Here is a 27,248-nt window from a genome sequence, read left to right as displayed (position 1 = left end):
ATTTTCGCCATGGTAAAAATTTATACTTGCCTAACATTTGGATTTCACTATTTTTTTTAATTAAAATATTTTATATTATTATATATTAATCATGCTAGATGCGACTTATGTACTTGCCGTCCATTTTTTACAAGCGAAGCTTGTTTTTTGTGGGATAAGATCATCTATAAGAAATACTTTACATTAGTAAAATTATAGTTATCCATATTTTGATAATTTTATTTGTTAAATACGTTAACGCTACATCATATATTAAATCTTAATATTATATTGTTTTTTAGCTTCATATTTATAGACTTGCTCCAAATTTGACAAGTGTATTTTAAACTTATATCCCCCTCCATATCTCAATTTCAAATTTGCTGAACACGAGAGTCGAGGTAACGTTCCGCCCGTTCCGTTCCATTGTTTAAATACGAGTAGCGATGTCGCTGACAAGTTAGATAAATCCAACTTTACTTCGGTGTCGCTAGCGATAGAATATGTAAGGGGAAAGGGTATACCTTGTACCACGTGACCATTTGTCGCTAGCGACGAGCGACAAGTGAAATCGTACCTTTATACGTTAAATATGGATGCAGCCCTGTTAATTGCATTGGATAGTGAGCTTGACTTAAATTTAATAAAAATATTAATAGATGACCTACAAGAGCCGTTACGTTTTGAAGGAAAAAACCGTGAAGCTGTACAGAAAAATGAAAATTATGTAGAAAAAATAATTCCACTATACTCTAACAATTTATTTAAAGATCATTTTCGTATATCACGTCCAAGTTTTGAGGTAAAGTAGAGTATTTTTTATTTTTTTACAAAGATTTTGCATACTGTTATATACAGGGTGTAACGAAACGACCGTCTTTTCTCGTAACTGGAGGTTCGGGGTGACAAACTGAGTGCACGTGTAAAATTTCGTTCGAATCGTTCAAGAGGTTTAAAAGTTATCTCTATTTAAAAATCACCCTTTTTCAGTCCTTTTCGAACGACTTTAACTGCATAATGGAAAGTGGAGAAAGTGAAAAACAATTGATGAGCACCCAGCTAGAATGTAAAAATTATCGATCGCGTGCGGTAATACTTTTGCTATTTAATTCATTAATCTGGCTATTAGATTAATTTTAAAAATAACAAAATCCTTTATATTACAATTCCAATTCAATTCAGTACAAGCATCATTGACTGATTTGATGGAAAGAGCGAGTTGACGCAATGTAAAGGAAAGTATCAAAAGCTAAGATATCGCGCGAGCGCAATGATAACTTAATAGACAATGCATGAGGGCATTCTCTTTCTACTAACGAAGCTAAAGGGAATGATTCAAAATCAATACATTGATGAAGGAGAAAACTAAACTCACCCATTAAATGTTCTGCAAGTTCCTTTAAATCGAAGTTTTTGAAAAAGCTTCAAACTGGCTCCTCGATGATTTCCAGAAAGCACACTATCACTGATTTTGCATTTAAACACTTGTGAATTTAAACAAATTAGGTATTAACCTACGTTTCTTCAAAACACTGGTGAATTTGACACTTTTGAACTGTTTGAAGTAGGGTGATTAAGAGTGGTCGAAACGAATGATTGATTATTCTATCTCTCTGTGTCTCTCTTTTCAGCCTACTTCAAACAGTTCAAAAAGTGTCAAATTAACCGGTGTTTTGAAGAAACGTAAGTTAACACCTAATTTGCTTAAATTCGCGAGTTCTTAAATGCAAAATCAATGAAAGTGTGCATTCTGGAAATCATCGAGGAGCCAGTTTGAAGCTTTTTCAAAAACTTCGGTGTGAAGGAACTTGGAGAACAATAATGGGTAAGTTTAATTTTTTCTATCATCAATGAATTGATTTTAAATAATTCTTTTTACCTTCGTTTGTAGAAAGAAAATGTCTTGATGTGTTTCCTATTAAATTATCAGTGCAGTCGCGTGACATCTTAGCTTTTGATACTTTCCTTTTCATTCTATCTTCTCCCTCTTTCCATCAATTCAGTCAATGATACTTGTATTGAATTGATTTGGAATTGTAATGAAAAGGATTTTGCTATTTTTAAAATTAATCTAATAGCCAAATTAATGAAATAAATAGCAAATGTATTATCGCGCGCGATCGATCATTTTTACATTCTAGTGGGGTGTTCGTCAATTGTTTTTTCACTTTCTCCACTTTATTATGCACAGTTAAAGTCGTTCGAAAAGGACCGAAAAAGGGTGAGTTTTAAATGGAAATAACTTTTAAACCCCTTGAACGATTCGAACAAAATTTTACACGTGCATTTGGATGGTCACCCCGAACCTCCAGTTACGAGAAAAGGCGGTCGTTTCGTTACACCCTGTATATATATATATATATATATATATATGTTTATAGAAATTAATCAATTATATTGGAAATAATATGGAAAATCCTAATTATTTAATGGAGCTACCTAAGAAAGTCATGTTTACAGTTTGGATGCTAGCAAAACCTGAGAGTTTTCTATCTGTTGGTGATAGATTTGGTATCGCAAAGAGTTCTGTCCATAGCATTTTCAAAGAAATAACACAAATATTAACAAATTTATTACCCGAAAATATTAAGTGGCCATTTTCTGCAGAATACCATAAAATAGCTCATGTTCGTTTGACTATAATATGAATATATTAATGTATTTCTTACATTGTTGTAACGTTGTTGTCATATAATTACAGACCTTTAAAATACGTTCATTTGGTTCCCCTGGTATAATAGGAGCTATTGATGGGTGTCATATACCTTGTAAACAGCCCGTAAATAATGCGATCGACTACTATAACCGAAAAGGTTTTCATTCGATATTGTTACAAGGCACGTATTATCATATTAAATATATATACTAGCTTGATTTTTAATGTTACTATATACAATCATGTATTTCTCAGGCGTCTGTGATGATAAAGGGCGGTTCATCGATGTATTTATTGGGTTACCTGGTCGCATACACGATGCCAGGGTATTTCGAAATAGTCAACTTTATATTGATTTATTAAATAATGAAAATCCATTATTACCTACACAATATCATTTAATTGGAGATACGGCATATCCGTTATTAGAAACTCTGTTAACACCGTTTAAAGATAATGGATATTTAACTGATTCGCAAATAATATATAACAGAAAATTATCTTCGGTACGGTCAATAATTGAAAGAGTTTTTGGTTTATTAAAGTGTAAATTCAGAAGGTTAAAGTATTTGGACATTTCCGATTTTCAATTAGGGAATAATATTATTGCTTCGTGCTGCGTATTGCATAATTTTATAATTAATGAAAATGAAATTGACTCCCGCGAGATTATTGTGCAAGAGATAGAAAACGAAAATATGGAAGATGAATTCGATTACGTTCAGCAGGAAGAAAGTAATCGTGCTGCAAATAAAAGAAACGATATAGTCTCATTATTTAATATATAAAATTTATTTTACGTATAAATTTAATATAGTTCTTTTACAAGAAAACATGCAATATTTATGTCTTATAGTTATTTTTCAGCAACAATGTTAAAATTTGAGAAATTATAACTAAGTTGTATTTTATTTAATTAAAAAATATTACCCCTCATTTATGTTTTGCTTAATTAATAATTCCAGCAATTTGTTTCTTTCGGCTTGTATCTTGTTCGTTTCATCAATTTTTTCAGTAAAAATTTTGATGGCTTCCACTCTTTTATTTTCCAGTTCTAGCTGCTGCTTTCTGAAATTATACAAGCTTTTATTCTTCACAGGATTATTTTCGTTATTGTTGCTAATAGTGGAAGGTGTAGGATTCTTCACAGGATTATTTTCATTATTGTTGCTAATAGTGGAAGGTGTAGATGATTGGTTTTGTGGTGTTGTAAAAAGAGTTTGACTATTAGTAGGATTTGCGGATATTGCTCTTGAAGTTATACTTTCCATTTCATATGGTATAATTGGTTCATCTGGACCATCTATATAATCATCCATTAAGTTATCTGCAAAATCAATTATTGGGGTTGTTGGTATGAATACAGAACTACTGGAATTTATAAATTTTGGTGAAGACAATTCTGTACTTTGTAAGTTATTTAAATTAGTTCTAGTGGGAGGATGAGGAGCACTTAACGTAGCACTTTGTGCTGATTTTCTAGAAGATATAGTAGGTCCAAAATTTATAGTTTTGTCCACTTCAAACATGTCATTAAATAGGTCGTAGTAGTCCCAAGTAATTCGTCCACGACCAGTCGCAGATTTGCTGTTATTATCCTTTATTGTTCTGTAAGTTTTCCGCATGTTCCGCATTTTTCTGTTGAGTATATCGGTATTCACGTTATATCCATATTTTTCAAATTCCTTTACAATTTCCAGCCAAATATCTTTCTTTTTTACTTTTGGATCTCTAAATTTGTTAAATCTCTCTTTATATGTTTGCCAGAGTAAGTGGGTGGTTTTTCGACACCACTGAAAATTGATTGAATCTTTAAAATTAAAAAGAATTTTTAATATAGTATAAAAAAAGAGTAACATGAATAATTATTTTTGTATTAGATTCTTCCATATTTTCGTCTTGAACCCTCGTAATCTCTAAATTATTTGTGTTTAATTCAATATACTCCTTTAAAAAATTGTAATCTGAAACAGACAGTATTAATTTTTTAGAATTTTCAAATAGTTTTATTAATTTTTAAGTTAAATAATTAATATCTCACGTACTTATTGTGATATTAAAATTATTTAACTTTAATATATATATATATATATATATATATTTAATTTTAGGTTATGATAACGAATTATTATCTTAGTACAATATATAAATACCTGTAGATAATTTATCATGGACTTCTTCTATGTCATCTACCAAATAAGAAATATTGTTTAGAATATATTCGCGTCTAAACATTGTGGAGTAATTTGGATTGTTTACAACCATGGGTTCCGACGACATTTTGAATCTCAAGTAATCTCAACTGTTGAGCACAAAGAGCGTAGACTAAATTACGCTCCAAAACATGGCGACTGATCACTTAACAGTTTGAGAAGTTGACCAGCGAGCAATAGCGTTCAGAGTAAAATCTAGTAAAATTTCTCAACAGTTGTACAACTGTTGGTTGCGCTGAACGCAACCATTGTAACGTCCTAAGTTGAGAAGATGGGTTTTACTATACAAGCAGTACCGTTCGTAATTTTACCGTTTTGGGATAGTGTGTCATCAAAGATGAAACGGGAGATTGCTCATGGTAGGGTCCTAAAATAATCCTTGCCGGTAGGCGGCGCTGATGTTTGTTAGAACTGTTAGAAGTCGAAAATTCCATAAAACCACTAACGCCATCTGTCGGATGCGAATGGGAAGCACTTTGTTAGGCACACACACCATTACTGTGGTGCGAATGCGTGTGCAACCTCCTTCGGTTACCATCGCTCAGCTTCGGACATCTTCGCTATACATCGAGTTCGAGAGAGAAAGGCATAGTTTATCGGATCTCTCTCTCCCTCTCGAACTAACTTTTGTTTAGCCGAAGAGCCGAGTAAAATTCGTTTTCGTCCTGCTTCAATCCTCCTCCATCTTTCAAACCTCAGATTCGAGTTCGATTCCATCCAATAAATTTTTTTTTTTTATTGTAGAATGTTTTTTTATTGCCATGAACATATAAGATTAACAAATATGTAAAAATGGGGTTTTAATATTCCATAGTTACGCTCAAAATATTCTTATAAAAATTTAATTTTTATTTGTTATCAATTCAAATAAGTTATTAATGATTACTATAAATATTCTAAAATTATAAAATATGAAAAAAAAAGAATCGAAGAGGTCTCGAACCTGGACTCATCCGTTCCAAAAGCCGAGACCTTACTACATGCGCTATAAGAGACTTAAGAATATACATGATAAACTTGCATAAACTTCATAGCTTCAAATTCGCGTAATCTCCATGTTACACAGATACAAGTATACCTTCTTTCCGTATATTTATACTTTATATTGTGAAATTAAACAAAATATATGAAAATATTATTAGGTTAATTATATGACCCTAGGCATCTACTATATTATTTAGACATCTTTTAAATTTGTAATAAATCAATTCCGGCTTTATGACTGAATTATTAATTTTGAAGTGTCAAATAATATTTAAAACGCAAAGTGAAACACAGAACACTTCACTTTTATATTTGAATCGCATGCCATTTTATTACCTACGTATTTTTTCATTTCCCTTTAGAACTTGGGTTTTCTTTCGAAAAGATTGTATTTTTCGTTCCATTACATGCATAGTTTAACGCGCGAGTGATCTTTATCGTTAATATTTATTACTCTACAAATTCACCGCTTCGACTATTTAAATTAATATTTCTGTATAATTACAAGCTTTTTTTTTCTAAACATACAGTTATTAATTAAACAGAACCAATTAATGTTTTACGTGTCTCTGTAAATTAATTTAAGAGTCAAAACGGCGAATTTATAGAAAATGTATTAACGATTCTAGGGCCATAAAATTAACCTAATAATATTTTCATACATTTGGTTTAATTTCATAGTATAAAGTATAAATGTATCGAAAGAAAGTATACTTGTATCTGTGTAACATGGAGAGTACGCAAATTTGAAGCTATAAAGTTTATGCAAGTTTATCATCTATATTCTTAAGTCTCTCATAGCGCATGTAGTAAGGTCTCGGTCTTTGGAACCGATGAGCCCAGGTTCGAGGCCTCTTCGACTCTTTTTTTTCATTTTTAATAATTTTAGAATATTTATAGTAATCATTAATAACTTATTTGAATTGATAACAAATAAAAATTAAATTTTTATAAGAATATTTTGAGCGTAACTATGGAATATTAAAACCCCATTTTTACATATTTTTTAATCTAATATATTCATGGCAATAAAAAAACATCCTACAATAAAAAAAAAAAAATTTATTGGATTGAATCAAACTCGAATCTGAGGTTTGAAAGATGGAGGAGGATTGAAGCAAGACGAAACGGAATTTTACTCGGCTCTTCGGCTAAACGAAAGTTAGATCGAGAGGGAGAGAGAGATCCGATAAAACTATGCCGTTCTCTCTCGAACTCGATGTATAGCGAAGATGTCCGAAGCTGAGCGATGGTAACCGAAGGAGGTTGCACACGCATTCGCAACACAGTAATGGTGTGTGTGCCTAACAAAGTGCTTCCCATTCGCATCCAACAGATGGCGTTAGTGGTTTTATGGAATTTTCGACTTCTGATAAACATCAGCGCCGCCCTCAGTCGTAACGTAGCCGTCGAACTATGAACTCGTAGTGAAATAGATTATGGACGTTTACGATGATCGTAAATCGGATTTTGAGATCGGATTACACTAGTGACAGTGACGCCACTAGTAGTCAACGAAAAGGCACTAAGGTAATCGGATTAAGAAAAGCTTTCGATACACGCAGATCGGATCGGATTTTGATAGAGAACTGAGAAACAGAAGTTCTAAATCAAATTTGTAGTTGTGCAAATAGTTATTGCAAAATAACGTAATTAACCTATTAAGTATATAAAGCAATTAGCAAGTTTAAGTAAAACACTTTTTCTTGCAGGTTTATACATAAGGACATTGGCTTGTCCTAATTTTATTGCTGCAAACACTTGTCCTGCTTTTGAAATAATTGAAATACATAATGGATAATGTAGAATTTATAGACACATTAATGGATGATATTGAAGAGGACTATTTCAATGATGATATTGAACTGATTACAGCAATGTATGATAGAGAAAACCATTTGAAGGTCCAAAATTATTTCTCAAATATTGTACTGCATTATTCATTATCAGGTATATATATGTTTGAGATACCAAATGTGACTGGTAAAAAAGATTACGTATTATTTTAAATATGATTTTAATTGTTTAGATTTTAAGGCACATTTTCGGGTAACAAGATTTACTTTTAAGCTTGTGTTACAAAAAATTGGGCCATGTTTGGTGAGAAGACGTAATGCTCCAAAAGTATTACCAGAGAAACAATTCGCTATGGCGTTATGGATTTTTGGAAACCAGGAAGTGTATAGGTAAATCTATCTACATATGTATAATTAATATATATGTATGTATTATGGAATACTTAATTTATATTTTTCAGATCAGTGGCGGACAGATTTGGATGCAGCAAAAGTACTTTATGGAGCTGCGTCTTTAATGTGGCTTTTGTGTTAAGTAATCATGTAGAAGATTATTTAAAATGGCCAGAACGACAATTTATTACAAATTCAAAATGCATTTTTAAACTTTTGTCATTTTCCTGGAGTGGTAGGTGCAATTGATGGGACACATATTCCCATTAGTGCTCCGAAAAACAATTCGACAAGTTACATCAATCGAAAAGGTTTCCATTCGATAGTACTACAAGGAATTTGTGATCACCGATTGAAATTTATAGATGTGTTTGCTGGATACTGTGGTAGCGTGCATGATGCACGAGTTTGGAACAATAGTGACATAAAAATGTTGATAAGCAATAATATCGATAATTATTTACCACATGGCACACACTTAATTGGAGATTCGGCTTACCCTCTGTCAAAGCTCTTATTAACCCCGTATAAAGACAATGGTCATTTAAGTACCGTTCAAACCAATTATAATAATAAATTATGTAGAACCAGAGTAATTATAGAAAGAGCTTTTGGTTTGTTAAAAGCAATATTTCGAAAATTACATTTTGTATATATGCATAATACAGAAATGATACCTCTATTGATCTTGGCATGCTGCATTCTACACAATATTTGTATAGATTTAGAAGTTGATCATTTTGATATTAATGTACCAGTAGAAGATATTTTATTTATCCATGATAATGTTGGAGTTTTTTCAGACGGTAATGAAAAACGGGACATTATCGCTAATTTATTATATTCTTAAATGAAATCATTTTTGACTTATTTTAAATTTTGCAATATTTGTGTAATTTTCCATTGTAGAAATTGTTATATACTACATTCATAAATTATAAAGGCTACCTAGCAATATAAAATTATTTTTACTTATACAATAGATTTTGTCTTTTTGACTCAAGAAATATTAAGGTAAATAAACCCCATTCTCTAATTAGTATATATATATATATATATGTATATAGTAATGCAATACAATTTATTTCAACATCAAACCTAGAAACATGTTGATTTAACAATTGGAGAATAAAAATAAATTCGAAATAGGTAAATGTACCACTGAAAATAAGTAACTCACGTTAACCTATTAATAAGTTTTGGAAACAAAAAAATTGTACATAATAATTGTACGTTCTATTAGAAAGTGTGACGGGATATTTCCCCGTCACAGAATATTTGTTGCTTGCGGTAAAGCTAGGTGGGCGCGGTCGGTAATTGGGTTACCGTCGCGCGGCCTTTGGCCGAATTCCGTTAGTGAGTCGCCCGCGGCAGCACGTGCCGGGATCTAGGATCGATTACGCCATAATCCGCGAGGAGCGCTGATCAATCCCGGCACGTGCCAATTGTCGCCGCGAGGACTCACTCTCTTCCTTGGATGACAGCATCGAGGACGGACCTCCTGCGTTTCGCGAATTTACGTGTAGGTACTAGCTACCTGTCGCCGGCCGGTTTATGGTTTTATTCTCCCCCCCAGTTAGTGTGTTCCCTCGGGCTTTTCCGCGAGTGCATGTGACTGCATCGGACGAAGGCGAGGGACCCTGGAATGCTGGTGGAGGACGGAGGGACTGTCTGAATTCGTAGATAGTGAGCAGGTAACGTGGAAACCCCACATCGGGGAAGTACACGCTTTTCTCTTCGTTACCGTGGGGTTCTCGGGGCAGCAGCGGGTATAAGTGGCTGAGGGGAACCGTCCTCCTGTCTTGAAAGAGCCGGCGATCGGTTTCGTCGTTATTGAGCCTTTTTTTTTTTTTTTTTTTTTTTTTTTTATTTTCCAGGCGCCTTTTCAGGGTTCGCCTCTCTTTTCTCTTACATCCTCCCTTCTCTTCTTCTTTACAATTCCTTTTTACATTTCATTCTTAACCTATCTTACTCTAACTTAATCTAATAATTCCGAGAGAGTGAGAGAGATCTCCGCTCCATTCGCTCCTCCATCCATCCTCATTCATTCCTCTTGGACCTTCGCTTCCGGGTTACTTTTTCTATCCCTCCTCCTCTCCAATTCCTTCATCCACCCTATTCCTCTTCCATCCCCTTCCAAAACCTCCTTTACTCTCTCTTCTATCCCTCTGTCTCTTTCCCCATACCCCCCACATCTATCCATAACATGTTCCCACCCCTCCGTCTCCCACCCACAAACCCTACACTTCCTTTCCTCCTCTCTTCTCCAATAATTCCCCTCTCTCATCTCGTTACCCATCCTAAATCTCGCCACCCTTCTCCATTCCCCTTCCTTTCTCCCACCTGCCAGATATTTCGGCTCCCCTTCCTCCCTTATCATCTTGTACCACCTATTGTACCTCGATACCTCTATTCTCCCTCTCCTTTCCTTCATCTCCCTCTCTTTCTCACCTTCTTCTATCTCCTTCCAAATCCTCTCCCTTTCCTCTTTCTTTTCCCAACCTACCCCTCCTCTCTTTCTCCCTCTTTCTTCCATAAATTTTCTTCTCCCTTCCTCCCATCTTGATATTTTTCCGCCTTTCCTTTCCCTTTCCTCTATCTCCCTCAGACATTCCCTTGCCCACCAGCTCCCCTTTCCCTCCCTTAATCTTTCCTCATAGTCCCACGCTCTTTTCGCTGCCCTTATTCTCACTTTCTCCCTCTTCGTCTCTTCCCTCACCATGTACCCCGGCGTCATCCAGTCCAGCCCTAATACCCACTTCAAATATCTCTCGTTCCCTGCCTCTACCCTTCCTTTTTCTTCCCATCCCCAAACCTCTGCTCCGTACCCCACAACTGGCCACACCAACCTGTCGTACAACCATACCCTCCTCCTGAAATCATTCCTGAACACCCTCTTCCCTATGCCCAAACCTCCCTCATCACCCCACCTGCCCTTTTTACCCTTTCCGCTACATGCCCATCCTGCCTTCCGTTCCTTCCAAATTTATACCCCAAGTACGTCACTTCCTTCTCTTCTTCTATCCATCCCCCCTTCCATTTGACCCTCATCTTTCCTTCCACTCTTTTGCCAAACCTCACCAACTTTGTCTTCTCCTTGCTTATCTCCATTCCCATCTCATCCATAAATTCCTCCATCGCTCCCATCATCATTCTCAACCCTGCCATCCCTTTTGCCAACACTACTATATCGTCCGCGTATATTAGTGTGTATAGCTTCTTCGCTCCGATTTGCACTCCTCCCTTCGCCCTTTCCTCCAACTTTTTTTCCAATCCCGCCATGTATAGTATGAACAGCTTCGCGCTCATCGGGCATCCTTGTTTTACTCCTCTATTCGTCCAGAATTTTTCTCCCATTTCCCCTCCTCTTTTTACTTTGCATGCTGTTTCTCTATAAACCTCTTCAATTGCCCCCCTCAAACTCTCACTTATCCCGCCCTCTTCCATCACTTTCCATAATTTTCTTCTGTCAACCCTATCAAAAGCTGCCCTCAGATCGATGAAGCATCCTACTATCCCCCCATTCCTACCTTCTATCTCTCTATTCACTACGTAATTCAACACAAAAACGTTCTCCATCACTCCTCTCCCTTTTCTAAATCCTGCCTGCCCTTCCCCTATCATCTTCTTTTTCTCCATTTCCTTCTCCAGCCTCTCCCCTAGCACTCCTGCATACATTTTTGCCGCCGTGTCCATTATCGTTACCCCTCTGTATTCATCTACTTTTCTCCCTTCCCCTTTCTTTTTTATCGGTACTATGATTCCCACCTCCCACCCTTCCGGCCACCCCTTTCCCCTCCACACCCCGTCACATATCCTCCACAATTCCTTCTTTACCTGTCTTCCTCCATACTTCCATATCTCACTCTCTATCCCGTTTTCTCCCGCTGCTTTTCCCGTCTTTGCCTTTTCTATCTGCACCTCTACCTCCCTCTCATCTATTCCCCCTTCCCTTCCTATTTCATCTCCCCTCCTCTCCCTATTCAAACTCTTTTCCATTTCCCTTTTTCCTCCCAACTTCTCTATGAAGTACTTATTCCATTCCTCTATCTCTATCTCTCCTGCTCTCCCCCTATCCCTTCCTCTGCATTTTCTTATTACCTCCCACACATCCGCTTCCGACTTTGCATTTTCTATCACCTTATTCATCCTCTCCCTTTCTCTTTCCTTTTTCCACTCACATTTCTCCTTGTACTCCTTCCTTCCTTTCACATACTCCTCCTTCCCCCTTCCCTCTTTCACCCATCTTCTTAGTCTCCTCCTCAATTCCCTCTTCATCTCCCTACATTCCTCATCCCACCATCCCTTTCCCTCCTTTCTTTCCCCTTTCTCCCCCTTCCTTACTTCCTCCACTATCCCTTTTATTTCTCCTTGCAGCCTTTTCCATCTCTCCCTTATATCCTCCTCCTTCCCCTCCTCTAATTTCTCTGTTCTCTTTCTATATTCCTCCTTCACTCTTTCCCCCCACCCTTTTTCTATCCACCCTTTCCCTCCTCTCCTCACCTCCCTCTCTCTCTTCCCCTTTGTCTCTACCACCAGCGGCAAGTGATCCGACTCCGTCCTCACCTCTATCTCCATCCCCTTTATTCCCCTCCTCGTCCTTCTGTCTCCAACCACGTAGTCTATCACCGATCTCCCCATATGCCCCACATAAGTAAAATCCCCTTCCCTGTCCCCTTCTATCCTTCCATTCCATATTTCTAAACCCATTTCTCCCACCAATTCTAACATTCTCTTTCCTTCCGCATTCACTACCTTGTCCTTTGACTCCCTTCCATCCCCCTCTCCTTCATCCACCTTTCCTGTCCCTATCTCCCCCGTCCTCGCATTCCAGTCCCCTCCTATTAAGCACCTCTTTTGCTGCTCTCTGTCCACTATTCTCCTTATTCCTTCCTCCTTGTTCCTTATCCCATTTCCTATGTATACCGCTATTATTCTCCATTCTTCTCCTCCTAACTTGACTTCCACCTCCATTATTCCCTCTTCCTCACCGCCGCCTCCCTTTCTCTTGCTTTCTATTTCCCTCCTCACCCCTATCATTATCCCTCCCTTCGCCCTCCCTTTCCTTTCTTTCCTTTCCGCCCATTGCGCCCACCAATTGTATCCGCTTGGCACTCTTCTTTCTATCCTTCTCCAGTCCTTCTCCTCCGCCCATGTCTCTACCAAACACACCACCTCCCATTTCCCAACTTTCTGCCAAAACTCTTTGTCCTTATTTGCTACCCCCGATACATTCCAAAATGCTATCTTTACTCCTTTCCCTTCTTTTCCTCCCCTCAAACCTCCTCTTCCTTTTTCCCTCCTCCCTTCCACCTTCTTCTCTTTCCTTTCCCCTTCATTTTCCCCCTCCTTCGACTCCTTTTCATCCCTTACCTCCCTTTCTATCCTTTTCGCCCCACTCCTCCTATCCTTCCCCCAAAATTTTCCTTTCTCCCTTTCTCCTCCCCTATCTCTTTTCCTTCTTTGTTCCTTAACTTCCCTTCCTCTTCATTCCATCTCCATTCTTCCTTCTCTATCCATAATTTCATATATCCCACGCTCACCCTTTTTCCTTTCTTCCTTTCCACCTCCGCCACTTTCCTCACCTCTGCCATCACCCTCCTTTCTTCCCATGTTAGGTCATCTTCCACTCTTTCCTTCCTTCCTCTCAGCCCCCTTTTCCCCTCCATCACTTTTCTCTTTGCTTCCCTATTCTTCAGCTTTACTTCTACTCCTTTTCTTCCTCCCTCCCTCCCTCCCTCAATCTTTCTGACTTCCTGTACTCCGTCCTCCACTCCTATCATCCTCATTATTTTCTCTACCTCTTCCAATACCTCGTTTTCATCTCCCCCTATTCTTTCCATTCCCCATATTACCACATTATTCCTCCTTCTCTCTCTTTCCTTCCTCTCTCTCTCCCATTCCAGTCTCCTTAGTCTTTTCTCTATCCCTTCATACCCCGCCGCCTCTTTCTTCCCTCTTCCCTCCTCCTTCCTTTCTTCCCTTTCTTTTTCCTTTCTCTCCACTTGTTCCAGCCTTCCTTTCAACTTCTCCATCTCTCCTCTCCATTCCTTCCTGTCTCTTTCAATTTCTTCTTTTATCCCCTCCATCCTTTTTATTATCTCCCTCTCCCCCCTTTCTAGCCCATCCATCTTTCCCTTTATCTCCTCTAACATCCCCATCACTCTCTCCATCATCCCCTCCTCCTTCCTCTCCGGCGTTCTCACCACTTTCGCACTCTTCTGAAATACCCATCCTTCCCCTTCCTTCTCCCCCTCATCCTCTTCCCTCTCCTTTCTCTTTCCCTTCATCATCTCCTCCACACTTCCCATGCTTCCGCCTCTTAACCTCCCTACCATTTCCTCCCTCTTTCCTAACTTCCCTAACTTTAATTTCTCCTTTTCTCCTACGCCTTCCACACCTCCTCTCCCCATCCCTCCTTTCCCTTCCTCCCACCTCTTATCTACTCTCTTTCCTTCCATTGTTTCCCTAATTTCCTTGCTCGTCCCTACCTCCTCCTCGGCTTTCTCAACTCTACCTTACCGACCTTTCTCTTATTCCACTTTCTCCGCTAGGTGTCACCCCTTCCCCCTTTCTCCAACACTTTCCTTTTCACTCCTATCTCCTTCCCGCCTTTCTTCCTAACCTCACTTTTCTTCCCAACTTTTTCTCCGGCTCCCCTTTTCTTTTCCCCTTTTCCCCTTCTCCTCCTTATATCTCCTTTTAACGTTCCCTTTTTACTCTTCCTACTCCTCTATTTTCCTTCCTTCCCTCTATCCACTAACCTCCAATCCTCTTTATCTCTTCTACTCCTTCTGTCAGCACACCTGTCCCTATCACACCGGAAACGAAAGTCTATTGAGCCTTTTTTGGTTGTTGCTCGGATGCCGATTCTTAGGCGGGCGGCCATGTTGAAGGCGGCAGCCACCTAAGGAATCGACTCCTATTATTTCGTTATCGTTGTCATATTCTTCGGTCAACATTTTTTGGGTTTTCAGGTTATCCAGGACCAGTGCCCTCTTTCGAGTTTTCTTGTTTAGTCCTATTATTTCCGGATCATGGGTTCACCTAAAAAAACGCCAAAAGCAGGGTGGATTCCCTTGGTTTTTGTTAGTTGTTCCTAAATGCATTTTTGTTTAAGTAATCGTGACTTAGGTTCCTAAAAACGTCGGATTAGGACCTGATAAATACGCTTATTATAAATTTGTACGGATTCGGTAAGCCAATTCTAGCACGACCTGAGAAGGTCTCAGTCGGTCAAGCCGCGGAACGAGATGGGATGCCTGGCGCCCAAGTAAGAGGTTTTCACCTGTGTAATTGTTAATTAATAAACTATTGTTAAAAGTAAAAATTGGCGTCCGTCTCTTTGTTAAAATTCCGTGTGTCTTGTGCACCTCACGCTCGGACTCGTGTTCCCCTCGCGAGTAAAAGGCGGAAAAGTCCGCCCTCGAAAAGTTGTCGTCACAAAAGTAATACCTTAAATCTAGAAACATGTTGATTTAATAATTAGAGAATAACAATAAATTAAACTTGGATAAATATATGCCATTGTAAATAAATAGCTCATGTTAAACTATCAATAATTTTTAAAAACAAAAAATTGTACATAATAATAGTATGTACGTTCTATGAGAAAGTAATAGGAATATTAATTTTTAAGGTATCTGCACATCAGTGAAGCTACTTTTTTCTATATTTTTTTCTAACAAAGATAACAATCTTTTTTTAATACAAATGTTATCATTATGATGCCTTTCTCTTTGATCAAATATTTGCACAAGTAATGTTTCTTTTCTTGGCGCAGACCTTTTACAAATGGGCCATTCCACGTCAAAACAGACAGATTTCGGAGTACAACACCGATTTTTTTTTTTAAATATGTGTTAATATATAAGAAAATACAAGACTTTTGGAGCTAGTTTGAGTCAAAAATCTTTTTTCGTTTCGGAGATACGAGCTGTCAAAGTTTGCAGTTTTACTGTTTTTGGTAAAAACACGTAATCTTTGAAAATTTATATCTCCTAAACGAATAAAGATAGAAGACTCTGGCTGGAACGAGTGTACTCAGAAAGAATCATACTTTATTAGAAAAATATAAAAAAAGACAGTTTGTTTTAATTGGTTAAAACTATTAACAATTAAAATAAACATTTGAATTAACAAATGTGTTGTCATGCTCTGACAATTATAAAAAAAGATCAGGAATGTTCCTTGGAATGTCCTCTACAAAGAAAAAAATTAAAACGCGTATACTCTCTTGGTGTTCATAGTGAAAAAAGATATTTTATCACGACGCGCTCGGCCAGAAGCGTCGTTCGAGCGGCGTAAACCGGTGAAGCGCATGCGTAACTGAGCGCGACTAGTCTCTACATGTCGGAATCCATCAATCTATGAATAATGCGAGCTAATAACATGTTTTAATTGTTTGTTTATGTTTTTATAAATATTATAAATTAACAATATATTTATTATTATTCTGATTTATAAGCAGTAGTTATTTATTTACAAAATAATTAGCAATAAGACATTTGAACATGGCATTGAATATACAAATTATATACTAATTTATATTTACATATTTTATTAAATTATGGCAGAAGAAAATATTATGAATATGAAATTTCTGTACTGAAAATATTTAACAAACTTTAACAATTGTATAATTATCTGATTGAGGAAAAGCTTTAGTTTGTAATTGTGTCTTTGAATCTATCGTTAAAAATGCACGATAATTTCTAGTTCCTTTAACTATTTTTACTTTTCAAAAAAATCTCGTTTAAATTATTTTAATGCTTATTAAAACACTTCGTACGAGATTTTTTTGAAAAGTGAAAATAGTTAAAGGAACTTGAAATTATCGTGCATTTTTAACGATAGATTCAAAGACACAATTACAAACTAAAGCTTTTCCTCAATCAGATAATTATACAATTGTTAAAGTTTGTTAAATATTTTCAGTACAGAAATTTCATATTCATAATATTTTCTTCTGCCATAATTTAATAAAATATGTAAATATAAATTAGTATATAATTTGTATATTCAATGCCATGTTCAAATGTCTTATTACTAATTATTTTGTAAATAAATAACTACTGCTTATAAAGCAGAATAATAATAAATATATTGTTAATTTATAATATTTATAAAAACATAAACAAACAATTAAAACATGTTATTAGCTCGCATTATTCATAGATTGATGGATTCCGACATGTAGAGACTAGTCGCGCTCAGTTACGCATGCGCTTCACCGGTTTACGCCGCTCGAACGACGCTTCTGGCCGAGCGCGTCGTGATAAAATATTTTTTTTCACTATGAACACCAAGAGAGTATACGCGTTTTAATTTTTTTCTTTGTAGAGGACATTCCAAGGAACATTCCTGATCTTTTTTTATAATTGTCAGAGCATGACAACACATTTGTTAATTCAAATGTTTATTTTAATTGTTAATAGTTTTAACCAATTAAAACAAACTGTCTTTTTTTATATTTTTCTAATAAAGTATGATTCTTTCTGAGTACACTCGTTCCAGCCAGAGTCTTCTATCTTTATTCGTTTAGGAGATATAAATTTTCAAAGATTACGTGTTTTTACCAAAAACAGTAAAACTGCAAACTTTGACAGCTCGTATCTCCGAAACGAAAAAAGATTTTTGACTCAAACTAGCGCCAAAAGTCTTGTATTTTCTTATATATTAACACATATTTTTTAAAAAAAAATCGGTGTTGTACTCCGAAATCTGTCTGTTTTGACGTGGAATGGCCCATATACATAAATGTATCTTATATCCTGACACGCCTCCTTACATTTATGTTTACACAATAATATTTCTTTAGATCAAATTTAATAGGAGTAGAGGAGCAATGCGGTTCCGATGGCAGGGAGTCGGGGAAGCTGTTTTGTGGTGTGGAAGGGGGATTAGTGGGATCGAGTTTGGTTAGGGAGGGTGGGGGTATTTTTCACCCTATGTCACAGTTGGAAGGTCTTATAGTGGGACCGAGTTTGGTTAAGTAGGGGGTATTTTTCAGTCTAGGGATGGGCAAAATCTAGTGAAGTATCGATACCGGACTCGATACCATATCGAAACCCTCAGATTCGATACCTCGATATATTTAAATACCAAGTATCGATACTAAGCAGTATCGAGTATGGAGTACAAATTTCTCCAAAAAATAATAATTTATTAAACAAGGTTAGATTTAAATTTTAAAAAAGTAGTAGGGAAGCGCTAAATTTAAATATATTTCAGAAAATAATAACTGGAACAAGATAATTGACTGATTTTTATTATATGAAGTATGAGAAACATGAAAGCACTCAATATATTTAATTTTTACGTTTAACAAAATTATAAAAGCCAAAGAATAATATAATTTCATATAAATTTTTGCTTATTTTTACATAACAGTACAACAATGGTTAAACAACTACGATAAGTATAGAGTTTACATTTTATTTTTTATAAATTTTACTTACACATTTAACATGTATACATATAAAATATCTTTAATAAAATAATTCCTCTGTTAAAGAATTTAGAAATAATAGTTGATGCAAATGCTTGCTCGATAACCTATTTCTGGATTCTGTCATTATGATTCCTGCTTTGGAAAATAATCTTTCAGAGGGAACTGATGTTGCAGTAATTGGCAGATAACGTATTGCTACATCTCTTAAACTTGGATATGTGGCGCCAAACTCTTTTTTCCAGAAAATAATAGAATCTGTCTCCAAATCAGAAAGAGCAAAATTTAAATAATGTTGTAGCAACACTGGCATACTTTCTGAAATATCACATTCATCTGGGTTTGTTTTATTTTTATCAGCAAATAGTTTGTTATGATAACTCCATATATCATTAATATCTGTTTCATTTCGACTATTAGATACAGGATCATTTTCAGAAATCTCAACACGTTCATTAACTTTCAATTGATTTTTAAGACATGAAATCGCTGAGGATAATTCTTTGTCATCTTTAAAGTGCAAGGATTTAAATCTTGGATCTAGTAAAGATGCCATAGCCAACATATTATTGTTTTCTATGTTTAGAAATCCATCATCCAAAGCACTGAGTGTTAAATAATAAATTTTTTTACCAATTGGAGTTTGCACACTTATATCAGATAGATTATTTTTTAAACAATTCACAATTGGTATCACTTTGCTAGCACTTATGTATAATTCTGCACACAATTCTTTGGTTGATTGCTCTAGTGGGCGTAACACCTTGACAAATTCTTTCACCGCTTGAAGCTCTGAAGCTGATAGCATCGGAGGAGATTCTAGCATATATAGCATAATTGATCCAAACAACTAATGATAATTCTGTAAAACGCTCAAGCATGTAAAACGTAGAATTCCAACGGGTGGGGACGCTATGGATTAGTTTTAATTCACTTTGTTTTCTAAGTTCATCCGATGCAGCCACTGAATGCTTGAAATAAGTTACTATTCTTTTCACTTTGTCAACTATCTCTCTTATATCTTTGTCACTGACAACTTGAGTAGCCACCAAGTTTAATGAGTGGGCGAAGCATGACAGAAACCTATGTTCACCAAATGTGTTTTTGATAGCTTTAGTCATATTTGATGCGTTGTCGCTCACAATCGCGACAATCGTTTCCTTGTTAATGTGCCATATTTCCAAAATCTCTAAAATCCATTCACCGATATTTTGTGCTGTATGGCGTTCCGAAAGATCCATTATACTGAAGGTTGCACTTTTCAGAGTCTCACCCCAAACATAATGCACTGTAATTCCTATGTAACTTTTTGTGTTTATAGTATCCGTCCAAATATCCGTTGATAAACAGATGTGTTCAAGACTCGACAATCTTTCACGTACTACAGTGGATAATACTGAATACTTTTCTTCGATTAATTGTGTGATACATTTCCTGCTAGGAATTTTATACATTGGTGCCACAGCTTTCATTAGTTTCTGAAAACCTTTTTTTTCTACAGTGCTGAGAGTGCAATTGTCTTTAGCAATCATCAATATAATTGCATTTGTAATCTCGTTTGCTTTCTGTCCACCAACTAAAATTAAAAGCACATTTTTTAATGTCAAATATATTACTAATATAAATCAAATACAGTATTATTATAATTTACCTTCAAAAGATTTAATTGATGATAATGATGTTACTATCGTTGGCTGATTTTCTAAGTATTTATTTTCCAATAATGGTGCTTTTTTTTGTCCCATTGTAACTGTAGACGTTGAGGGTTTCAGTGAAAGCAATGTACCCTGTTCATACGTGGAAGGATCATCTACAGCTGCTTCTGCTTCTGCTTCCATGCACATCATCTGTTAAATTTTAGTTTTTATTTTAGTTAAGAGCTTGGATAATATATACGGCAGTCTAATGGAAGATTAATTTAGAATAATTATTAAATATTAAAAGAAAATATAATATTACTTCTGTTCTTTGTTTCTTTGAAATATGCCCTTCTATCGGTTTAGAATGTTTAACTCTCAAATGCTTAAGCATATTACTTGTATTTCCACTAGTAACTATAATAGAATTGCAAAATTTGCATTTGGCTCCTTGTGACACCTTCGTAAAATAGTTCCATGCTATGCTTTTGTGTGGAGGCACTACAAGTAAAATTAAAATTTTTTATTGAAAACTAAAATAAAACAAAGTAATTGTAGTTTTTAAATTATTATAAATAAACATTGTATAATAATGTTTCCTTTTTAATATATATAAACCGTACTTACTCCTGTATATATATATTTGTTATTATTATAGGATCAAGAGAAGAAATTAATACTGGATTGGGAATGGTGATTTATTTGTTGGAAATTATAAGGATGTAGGTCTTCTCCTAACATAATAAAATAAAACATATGTGCTAATTAAAAATGTTAAAGCTACAGTAGAATTCATTATTAAATTTTTTTAAAAAATGCAAATTCACTTACGAATTAATATAAAACAGCAGCTACATGTAATAAAAATATATCGACCAGTATTCATTCCGTCAAAAACGTGACCATTGAATCTTATTCTTCTTTCTCTGGAATTTCATCAATTTCACTTTTTAGAGCATTAGGAAAAAATATGTACTAATATTGTGTACAAAAATCCACGTTTAACAAAATTAAAATCATTTCTAAAATTTTCCTAGTTATATTAATATTAAAAACTTATTGGTTGAATATATTTTGCATTGTCTTTCTCTTGCATTCACAGTATAGTAGGTCATAAAAATAATAAAATGGCGATAACCCCAAGCCCAAAGAAAAATCGAAAGCAAAACTTTAAACGCGTCAGTTATTTGAATAAACTTTATTACAATTGTCAAAAATTTCATAAAAAATTATTCGATACCTTATATTCGATTCTTGGTTACAAAGTAACGATATAGCCATGTATCGATTGATTTAGAATCGATTCCAAAATACTCGATACTTTAGGAAAAAGTATCGATATTCCTAGGTATCGGTATCAAAAGCCCATCCCTATTTTTCACCCTATGTCACAGTTGGAAGGTCTTATAGTGGGACCGAGTTTGGTTAGGGAGGGGGTATTTTTCACCCTATGGTACCGTTGGTTAGTTATCCTACGGGGACCTAAGTTATCCTACGGGGCCCTAGTTGAGGGAAGGTTTTTTCACCCTTCGAAGTCGATGATTAGTTACCTTATGTAGCCTAACTATTTCCGACAGGATAGTAGGAGGGATCAAGAATAATTTGCTTGAAGAGAGGGGGAAATTTTCATGAAACATGCATATTTAAATAGAATTATTTTAGTATAAAAAACGTAGGCATAATGGCACCAACGTTCGTTGATTTTCAAGGATTCCGTTTGACGGATAAGTCATTTATAATCAAAGAATTTGCTGTTGTACAAGAACAAAAAGTGTTCCATATTTTATTTTCGCCTCCCTATTCATATTCATGGCTAAGTGAAGAGGAGCGAAAGCGGACAGAGTAAGTATATGAAAAAGAAAAAATATATATTATTTTTGTTTAATATAATGTTTCTTTTTAGCTGGTTCTTTCTAAATTATCACGGCTTAAATTGGGCGGATGGCTACTCACCCTACTATAAATATAAAGATATTATAAGGAAGTATATCTATGATGATGAGGATGAGATTTTTGTGAAAGGAATTGAAAATACAAATTGGTTAAGAGATATTTGTAATTTAGAAATAACTAATGTAGATAATTTTATGTGGGGGGATTTTGATTTAGAAGATAGCTTGCATAATTCACATCTTCCAGCATGTTTGAATCATGAAGGTGTATGTGCCTTAGAAAATGTCTATTATATGAAATATATGTATGAGCAAAAATCTGGAATATATGTATAACTGAAAAACGCTTGCATCTATTTTCTAACATGTTGTTATCTGTCCTCAATGTTCTCTTACCCCCTGAAGTGTTTCAGAGATCCTTTATCTAAAGAGAGCTCAGTTTCCCACCCACTTTTCCTCAGTTCCTGATTAATCCTCTCGAAGAAAAGAACAAAAGATGTCTCTACGAAATAGAATTTGAAAACGCAAGAAGAATATCGCGAGTGGGTACGCGAGTGTCGTAAATATATTCATAAACTCAGAATCTCTAATCGCAACGGACCTATAGGCACGCTGCAGAAAAATTTTGCAGAAATTGCACAAATACAGTGTCTTCTACTTAGAGCAGCTAAGGATAAGAGTTATTGTTTGAATCATGCTCTCAAGAATCCTGATTTAGGAAATCAGCATAATTATCATGAGTGGGTACGAAAGTGTCGTGATTATATTTGAAGTTTAAGAGATGTTAATAGATCTGCAGCTCCCGATACAGTACACAAAAATCTGACTGAAATAACAACTATCCAGCGTCTACTTCTGCATGCGGCAAAAAATAAGAAATCAATTGGAATGAGAAAGCTTATTTGGAAAAATCTCGAGTCTTCATTTAAATCTCGAATATGTAGCGGAATGGTTGTAAATTATAATTATATAGAACCACGTGATTTTCTAACAGGTTCAAAAGACTTAGTATAGACCTACACAGAAAAAGTGTTTAATAACTTGAACGCAGTTAAGATAAATTGAATCTTTCACGGACAATTTATTTGTAAAGAGATAAGTGATATTAAACATATCTGAACCCGCAATGCAGTTTTATAAAAAACTGATAGTTTTAGTGATTGGTACAATACAAATATAATAGACAAAATTCTAAAAGAATTGAGTGAGTTTCAAGAGCGTGATAGTGGGTGGGCGTTGGAAAAAATTCTGAATTTAATTATAAATATAAATTATTATAACCCGAAGCATATAGATTGTGCAATCGAGCTTCCAGAATCTATTAAGAATAAACAGGCTGTGATAAACATACACAGTGATGATAATACATGTTTTGCATGGGCTGTAACGGCTGCATTCTATCCGGCAAAACCGAATACTCATCCACTACGAAAATCTTCATATCCTCATTTTACAACTGTTTTCGACGTTAGAAGTATAACGTTTCCGACTACATTAAAACAGATTCCGAAATTTGAGGAAGATAATGATGTCTCTATTAATATTTTTACTATGGTGGAAGAAACTGAGACGAATGAGAATACAATCATAGCACCTCTACAATTAACAAAATGCAAGAGGACCAGACACGCTAATCTTCTTCTTCTTCTCGAGCATCAAGGAGCAGCAGCACATTTTATATGCATCAGGAACCTTTCCAGCAGTGCTGGTAACTCGTGGGAAATTCCTCTCCCCACCATGTCGACCAAGCTGGCACGCACACATGCAACCGTCATGCGTGAGAGATCTTTGCACCCCTAGCGGAGAAAACCGAACTATTAGGTGCCCACTTGCATTCCTAGCGGAGAAAAGCGAACTACTGGCTACCTATACTGCCATTTGGAATATCTGTGTTTCGGCTACCTTCGCTGGACGTCGATTCACTTAGGGTGCAAGCGAGAGCGGTATAGTTTCATCGCTCCTCTCTTTCTAATTCTTACTCCGCTAGGCTACTCGGATTCTCTCTCGACTTTCGTTTAAAATCCTTTTCGCTCATCTGTTCCGCTAGAGTAGGATAGCGCGAGTTTTGCTCTCTCTTTCTCTCTCTCTCTCCTATCTCTCCCAATGCGTTGCGTATCTATCAGCGGATTAAAATTCTCTCAATATGAATATAAGGTTTTAATATAACATTGTACTACATTTATTATTATGATAGTATGCAAGACATATGTTCCTCTCGAAAGGAGAAGGAGTGTTTATTGAGAAATCAATATTGTAATTTACTTAAAGTAAAAAGTAAGTGAATATCTTTCACAAATTTTTATGAAAATTAATGTATGCTTTGCAATAACCTAATTATCGTTTTGGCAATATGTATTATAGTATTTCTCATAAATTATGTATAATTTAAGATTTCATGAGACTTCGAGCAAAATAAACAGCTTGCTGTCATTTACAATACATTTATATTATTTCAATTTGTAATTATTTTCTCTTTTTAATACTAAACAGCTATACATTGTTGGAATGATCGATTATTACAACAAAATTTCAAGCACTCTGAAACATGTAAAATGCTTTGTAATTCCAAATTACCATTTACATGCTTAATTTAAATAAATATGTTTTTCAGCATTATCCATGTTTCATGTATCAATAATCCTTGTGTCCTCCTGTCATTATATCCTTCATTTGCGTTCATCTATTTGAAAATAATTTAATCTTATATTACTTACACTGGCATTAGATGATTTATTTGTTTTACCTATTGATATTAAGGGTAAACGACTTTAAGACAAAGATAAAGATAGATTATTATTAATTTCTTCGGAAATTGCATGGTACGCATCTACTCAAATCTACTGTAATCTTATTACATTTGTATAAACTACATTAAGCTATTGTGAATGACTACAAAATGATTACTTATCACAATATTCTAAAATAGGTGTAAGGATTTAGAAATGAAATGTACAATTAAAGTTCGTTATAAAACATTTATTTTTAAAAAAAAGTTATTTAAAAATAACAAATATACCCTCTTGCGGGCTGAGGGGGTTGAGGCTCCGCGCGGCGGTTGTCCGGCCGGCTGTAATAATTACGGCGCGATTGACCTTCAAACGATCTTCGATCTGCAAAAAAAGTATATGTCAATGTGAAAATATTTTCTAAAATAAAATCTATTATAGTACATAGGTGATAGGTGTAATTTATATAATCCGATATGTTATTTTAAATCTGTTTGACGCAACTGATTAAGATGTAAATTAGTACAATTTAGGAAACATTATACATTCATATTATTACGATTATATTCCGTTTTAGTAAACATTCAAATGTATTATCGACAAAGAAATGAAACTGTAATCTAAGTTTTTACGATTTGAGCATGGAAGTTATGTAATGTTAATATAGTTGTACCATACACCCATAAATAATAAAATTTTTATATTTTGAATCCCGTGCCAAACCAATGATAATCTAATTGGAATATGATTACATGTTACGTTTTAAGTTGCAAAGGGGCTAACTAAGAAAATTTTTATTTACCTGGATAACCGCGCCGACGTCTTTGAGGCTGGTAGCCCTTTTGCTGCTGAGGCTGCTGCTGATACTGCTGCTGTTGCTGCTGCTGCTGTTGCTGTTGCTGCTGTTGCTGCTGCTGCTGTTGCTGCTGCTGCTGTTGCTGCTGCTGCTGTTGCTGCTGCTGCTGTTGCTGCTGCTGCTGTTGCTGCTGCTGCTGTTGCTGCTGCTGCTGTTGCTGCTGCTGCTGCTGTTGCTGCTGCTGCTGTTGCTGCTGCTGCTGTTGCTGCTGCTGCTGTTGCTGCTGCTGCTGTTGCTGCTGCTGCTGTTGCTGCTGCTGTTGCTGCTGTTGCTGTTGCTGTTGCTGCTGCTGCTGCTGCTGCTGTTGCTGCTGCTGCTGCTGTTGCTGTTGCTGCTGCTGCTCCTCTTCCTCCTCTTGTTACTGCTGAGGCTGTGGTTGCTGTTGCTGTTGCTGCTTCAGCTGCATCTGTTGCAGCTGAGCAGTCAAATTTTGCAGCTGCTGCTGCTGCTCCAGCAGCTGCTTCTCTTGCAGCTTCCGCTACTTCTGCTCCTCAACGAGCAGGCCCCCTATCCTGCTCGTTCGCTCTAAGAGAATGAGCAGCATGTCTCTCTCGGTATCTGTAAGTTTGAAGGAGTAATTAATAAATGTTTAACTTAATAGCTTTTCACCAATAATAAATTCATACTTACAAAGCAGCTTATCCTCCTCAGTCATGGTTCTGGAAATCAAAATAAAAGAATTAATTAATTTCATAAATATTTTTTGCATTTGTTAAAGTTTCAAAAATGCTATTTATTGGAAATTATTTTAAGTTGACTATAATATTGTAAAATATAAAATAAAGCTTTTTTAACACGTTAAGTAACAGTAATAAGAATTATGTCTGGAAAGAACCAAATCATTAATACTGATAATTAACGGATTAAAAGATAAAAAATTTAATACTGAAAATGTATTGTCAATACTGTGTGTGTTCTATATATATTAATTCTAAAATTTTATACTTTTATTAATTTCGAATAATAATTTGAATTAACAAAGTCAGCAACTTTTATATTATAATATAGATATAAAATTTGAAAGTACTTACATAATTCTATTTAATCCTTTTGTGGCACAAAAACACGCACTGTCACTCTTCACAGTTTTAAATACGACTAACTAACGATCACAATATCCCAAATACACGGCCTAAGAAGTATACAGTTTATATGGTGATATTAACTCGTGGGAAATTTTACTTCCCACTTTATTTCCGTAGATCATATAATAGAAGGGACAGGCTGACTTAGTGGGAATTAGGAAATACCTCAAAATACCATCATCGAATGTTTCCTATTTGGCTGTTCGCTGATGGGCCCATAAATCAATCATATCATACAGCATAATTGGTGTGATTTATACCACAGTTCCTAAGACTTTTATGAAATTGATTTTTAATCCACACCGCACAACTTACATTAAATGCATAAATGAAATATCATTATGTAACAATTGTATGGGATTATAATAAATGTATTTAGGTAATAAATAAATTAAAGTTGTTATAATTCAGCTTCAATGTATGGTATTTTATTACGCATTTTTAAAACTAAACATACAAATACTATTGGCTTTAAATATGAGCTCATGCTTAATTAATCAAATGTTAACATGATGACTGAAGAAGGAACTTTAATTGAAGGTGTACTGTAAAAATTTGCCCGTATATGCATAGTTTATTGG

The 27,248-nt window shown here is 35.4% G+C and overlaps 4 protein-coding genes across 4 annotated transcripts; 2 read left to right on the top strand and 2 right to left on the bottom strand.

The window, feature by feature from the left end:
- Nucleotides 1-571: 571 nt before the first annotated feature.
- LOC136777894 (putative nuclease HARBI1) lies at nucleotides 572-3,531 on the top strand. The gene is made up of 5 exons (XM_066734476.1): nucleotides 572-781; nucleotides 2,361-2,606; nucleotides 2,681-2,816; nucleotides 2,891-3,370; nucleotides 3,503-3,531. The coding sequence occupies exons 1-5, from the start codon at nucleotides 572-574 to the stop codon at nucleotides 3,529-3,531; spliced, it is 1,101 nt and encodes a 366-aa protein (XP_066590573.1).
- Nucleotides 3,532-7,625: 4,094 nt separating this feature from the next.
- Nucleotides 7,626-8,871, top strand: LOC136777893 (uncharacterized). The gene is made up of 5 exons (XM_066734475.1): nucleotides 7,626-7,782; nucleotides 7,862-8,018; nucleotides 8,090-8,256; nucleotides 8,348-8,635; nucleotides 8,690-8,871. The coding sequence occupies exons 1-5, from the start codon at nucleotides 7,626-7,628 to the stop codon at nucleotides 8,869-8,871; spliced, it is 951 nt and encodes a 316-aa protein (XP_066590572.1).
- Nucleotides 8,872-10,065: 1,194 nt separating this feature from the next.
- LOC136777892 (trichohyalin-like) lies at nucleotides 10,066-14,910 on the bottom strand. Its single transcript, XM_066734474.1, has 4 exons — nucleotides 14,786-14,910; nucleotides 13,497-14,534; nucleotides 11,014-13,425; nucleotides 10,066-10,972 (listed from the first exon to the last, which is right to left on the bottom strand). Exons 1-4 carry the CDS (start codon nucleotides 14,908-14,910, stop codon nucleotides 10,066-10,068), a joined length of 4,482 nt encoding a protein of 1,493 aa, XP_066590571.1.
- Nucleotides 14,911-18,511: 3,601 nt separating this feature from the next.
- On the bottom strand, nucleotides 18,512-20,994 carry LOC136777891 (E3 SUMO-protein ligase ZBED1-like). Its single transcript, XM_066734473.1, has 6 exons — nucleotides 20,940-20,994; nucleotides 20,789-20,842; nucleotides 20,431-20,609; nucleotides 20,123-20,318; nucleotides 19,406-20,047; nucleotides 18,512-19,290 (listed from the first exon to the last, which is right to left on the bottom strand). The coding sequence occupies exons 1-6, from the start codon at nucleotides 20,992-20,994 to the stop codon at nucleotides 18,512-18,514; spliced, it is 1,905 nt and encodes a 634-aa protein (XP_066590570.1).
- Nucleotides 20,995-27,248: the final 6,254 nt, after the last annotated feature.

The sequence above is a fragment of the Prorops nasuta genome, unplaced genomic scaffold, assembly GCF_024137725.1.
Source record: "Prorops nasuta isolate Cenicafe-Biocafe unplaced genomic scaffold, Cenicafe_Pnas_1.2 PNAS00012, whole genome shotgun sequence".
Taxonomy (NCBI): Eukaryota; Metazoa; Arthropoda; class Insecta; order Hymenoptera; family Bethylidae; genus Prorops; species Prorops nasuta.
This window is presented reverse-complemented; position numbering and strand designations above follow the sequence as displayed.

Coding starts and splice junctions, on each gene's coding strand:
- LOC136777894 (XM_066734476.1), top strand. CDS start 572: ATGGATGCAGCCCTGTTAATTGCATTGGATAGTGAGCTTGACTTAAAT. Junction 782..2,360: donor TATCACGTCCAAGTTTTGAG/GTAAAGTAGAGT, acceptor ATATGTTTATAG/AAATTAATCAATTATATTGG. Junction 2,817..2,890: donor TCATTCGATATTGTTACAAG/GCACGTATTATC, acceptor TGTATTTCTCAG/GCGTCTGTGATGATAAAGGG.
- LOC136777893 (XM_066734475.1), top strand. CDS start 7,626: ATGGATAATGTAGAATTTATAGACACATTAATGGATGATATTGAAGAG. Junction 7,783..7,861: donor ACTGCATTATTCATTATCAG/GTATATATATGT, acceptor TTAATTGTTTAG/ATTTTAAGGCACATTTTCGG. Junction 8,636..8,689: donor AATTATAGAAAGAGCTTTTG/GTTTGTTAAAAG, acceptor TGCATAATACAG/AAATGATACCTCTATTGATC.
- LOC136777892 (XM_066734474.1), bottom strand. CDS start 14,910: ATGGCCGCCCGCCTAAGAATCGGCATCCGAGCAACAACCAAAAAAGGC. Junction 14,535..14,785: donor AGAGATAAAGAGGATTGGAG/GTTAGTGGATAG, acceptor TCGGTAAGGTAG/AGTTGAGAAAGCCGAGGAGG. Junction 10,973..11,013: donor AAGGAAGTGACGTACTTGGG/GTATAAATTTGG, acceptor ATGGGCATGTAG/CGGAAAGGGTAAAAAGGGCA.
- LOC136777891 (XM_066734473.1), bottom strand. CDS start 20,994: ATGAATACTGGTCGATATATTTTTATTACATGTAGCTGCTGTTTTATA. Junction 20,843..20,939: donor CTGCTGTTTTATATTAATTC/GTAAGTGAATTT, acceptor TTATTATGTTAG/GAGAAGACCTACATCCTTAT. Junction 20,048..20,122: donor ATCAATTAAATCTTTTGAAG/GTAAATTATAAT, acceptor TTTTAATTTTAG/TTGGTGGACAGAAAGCAAAC.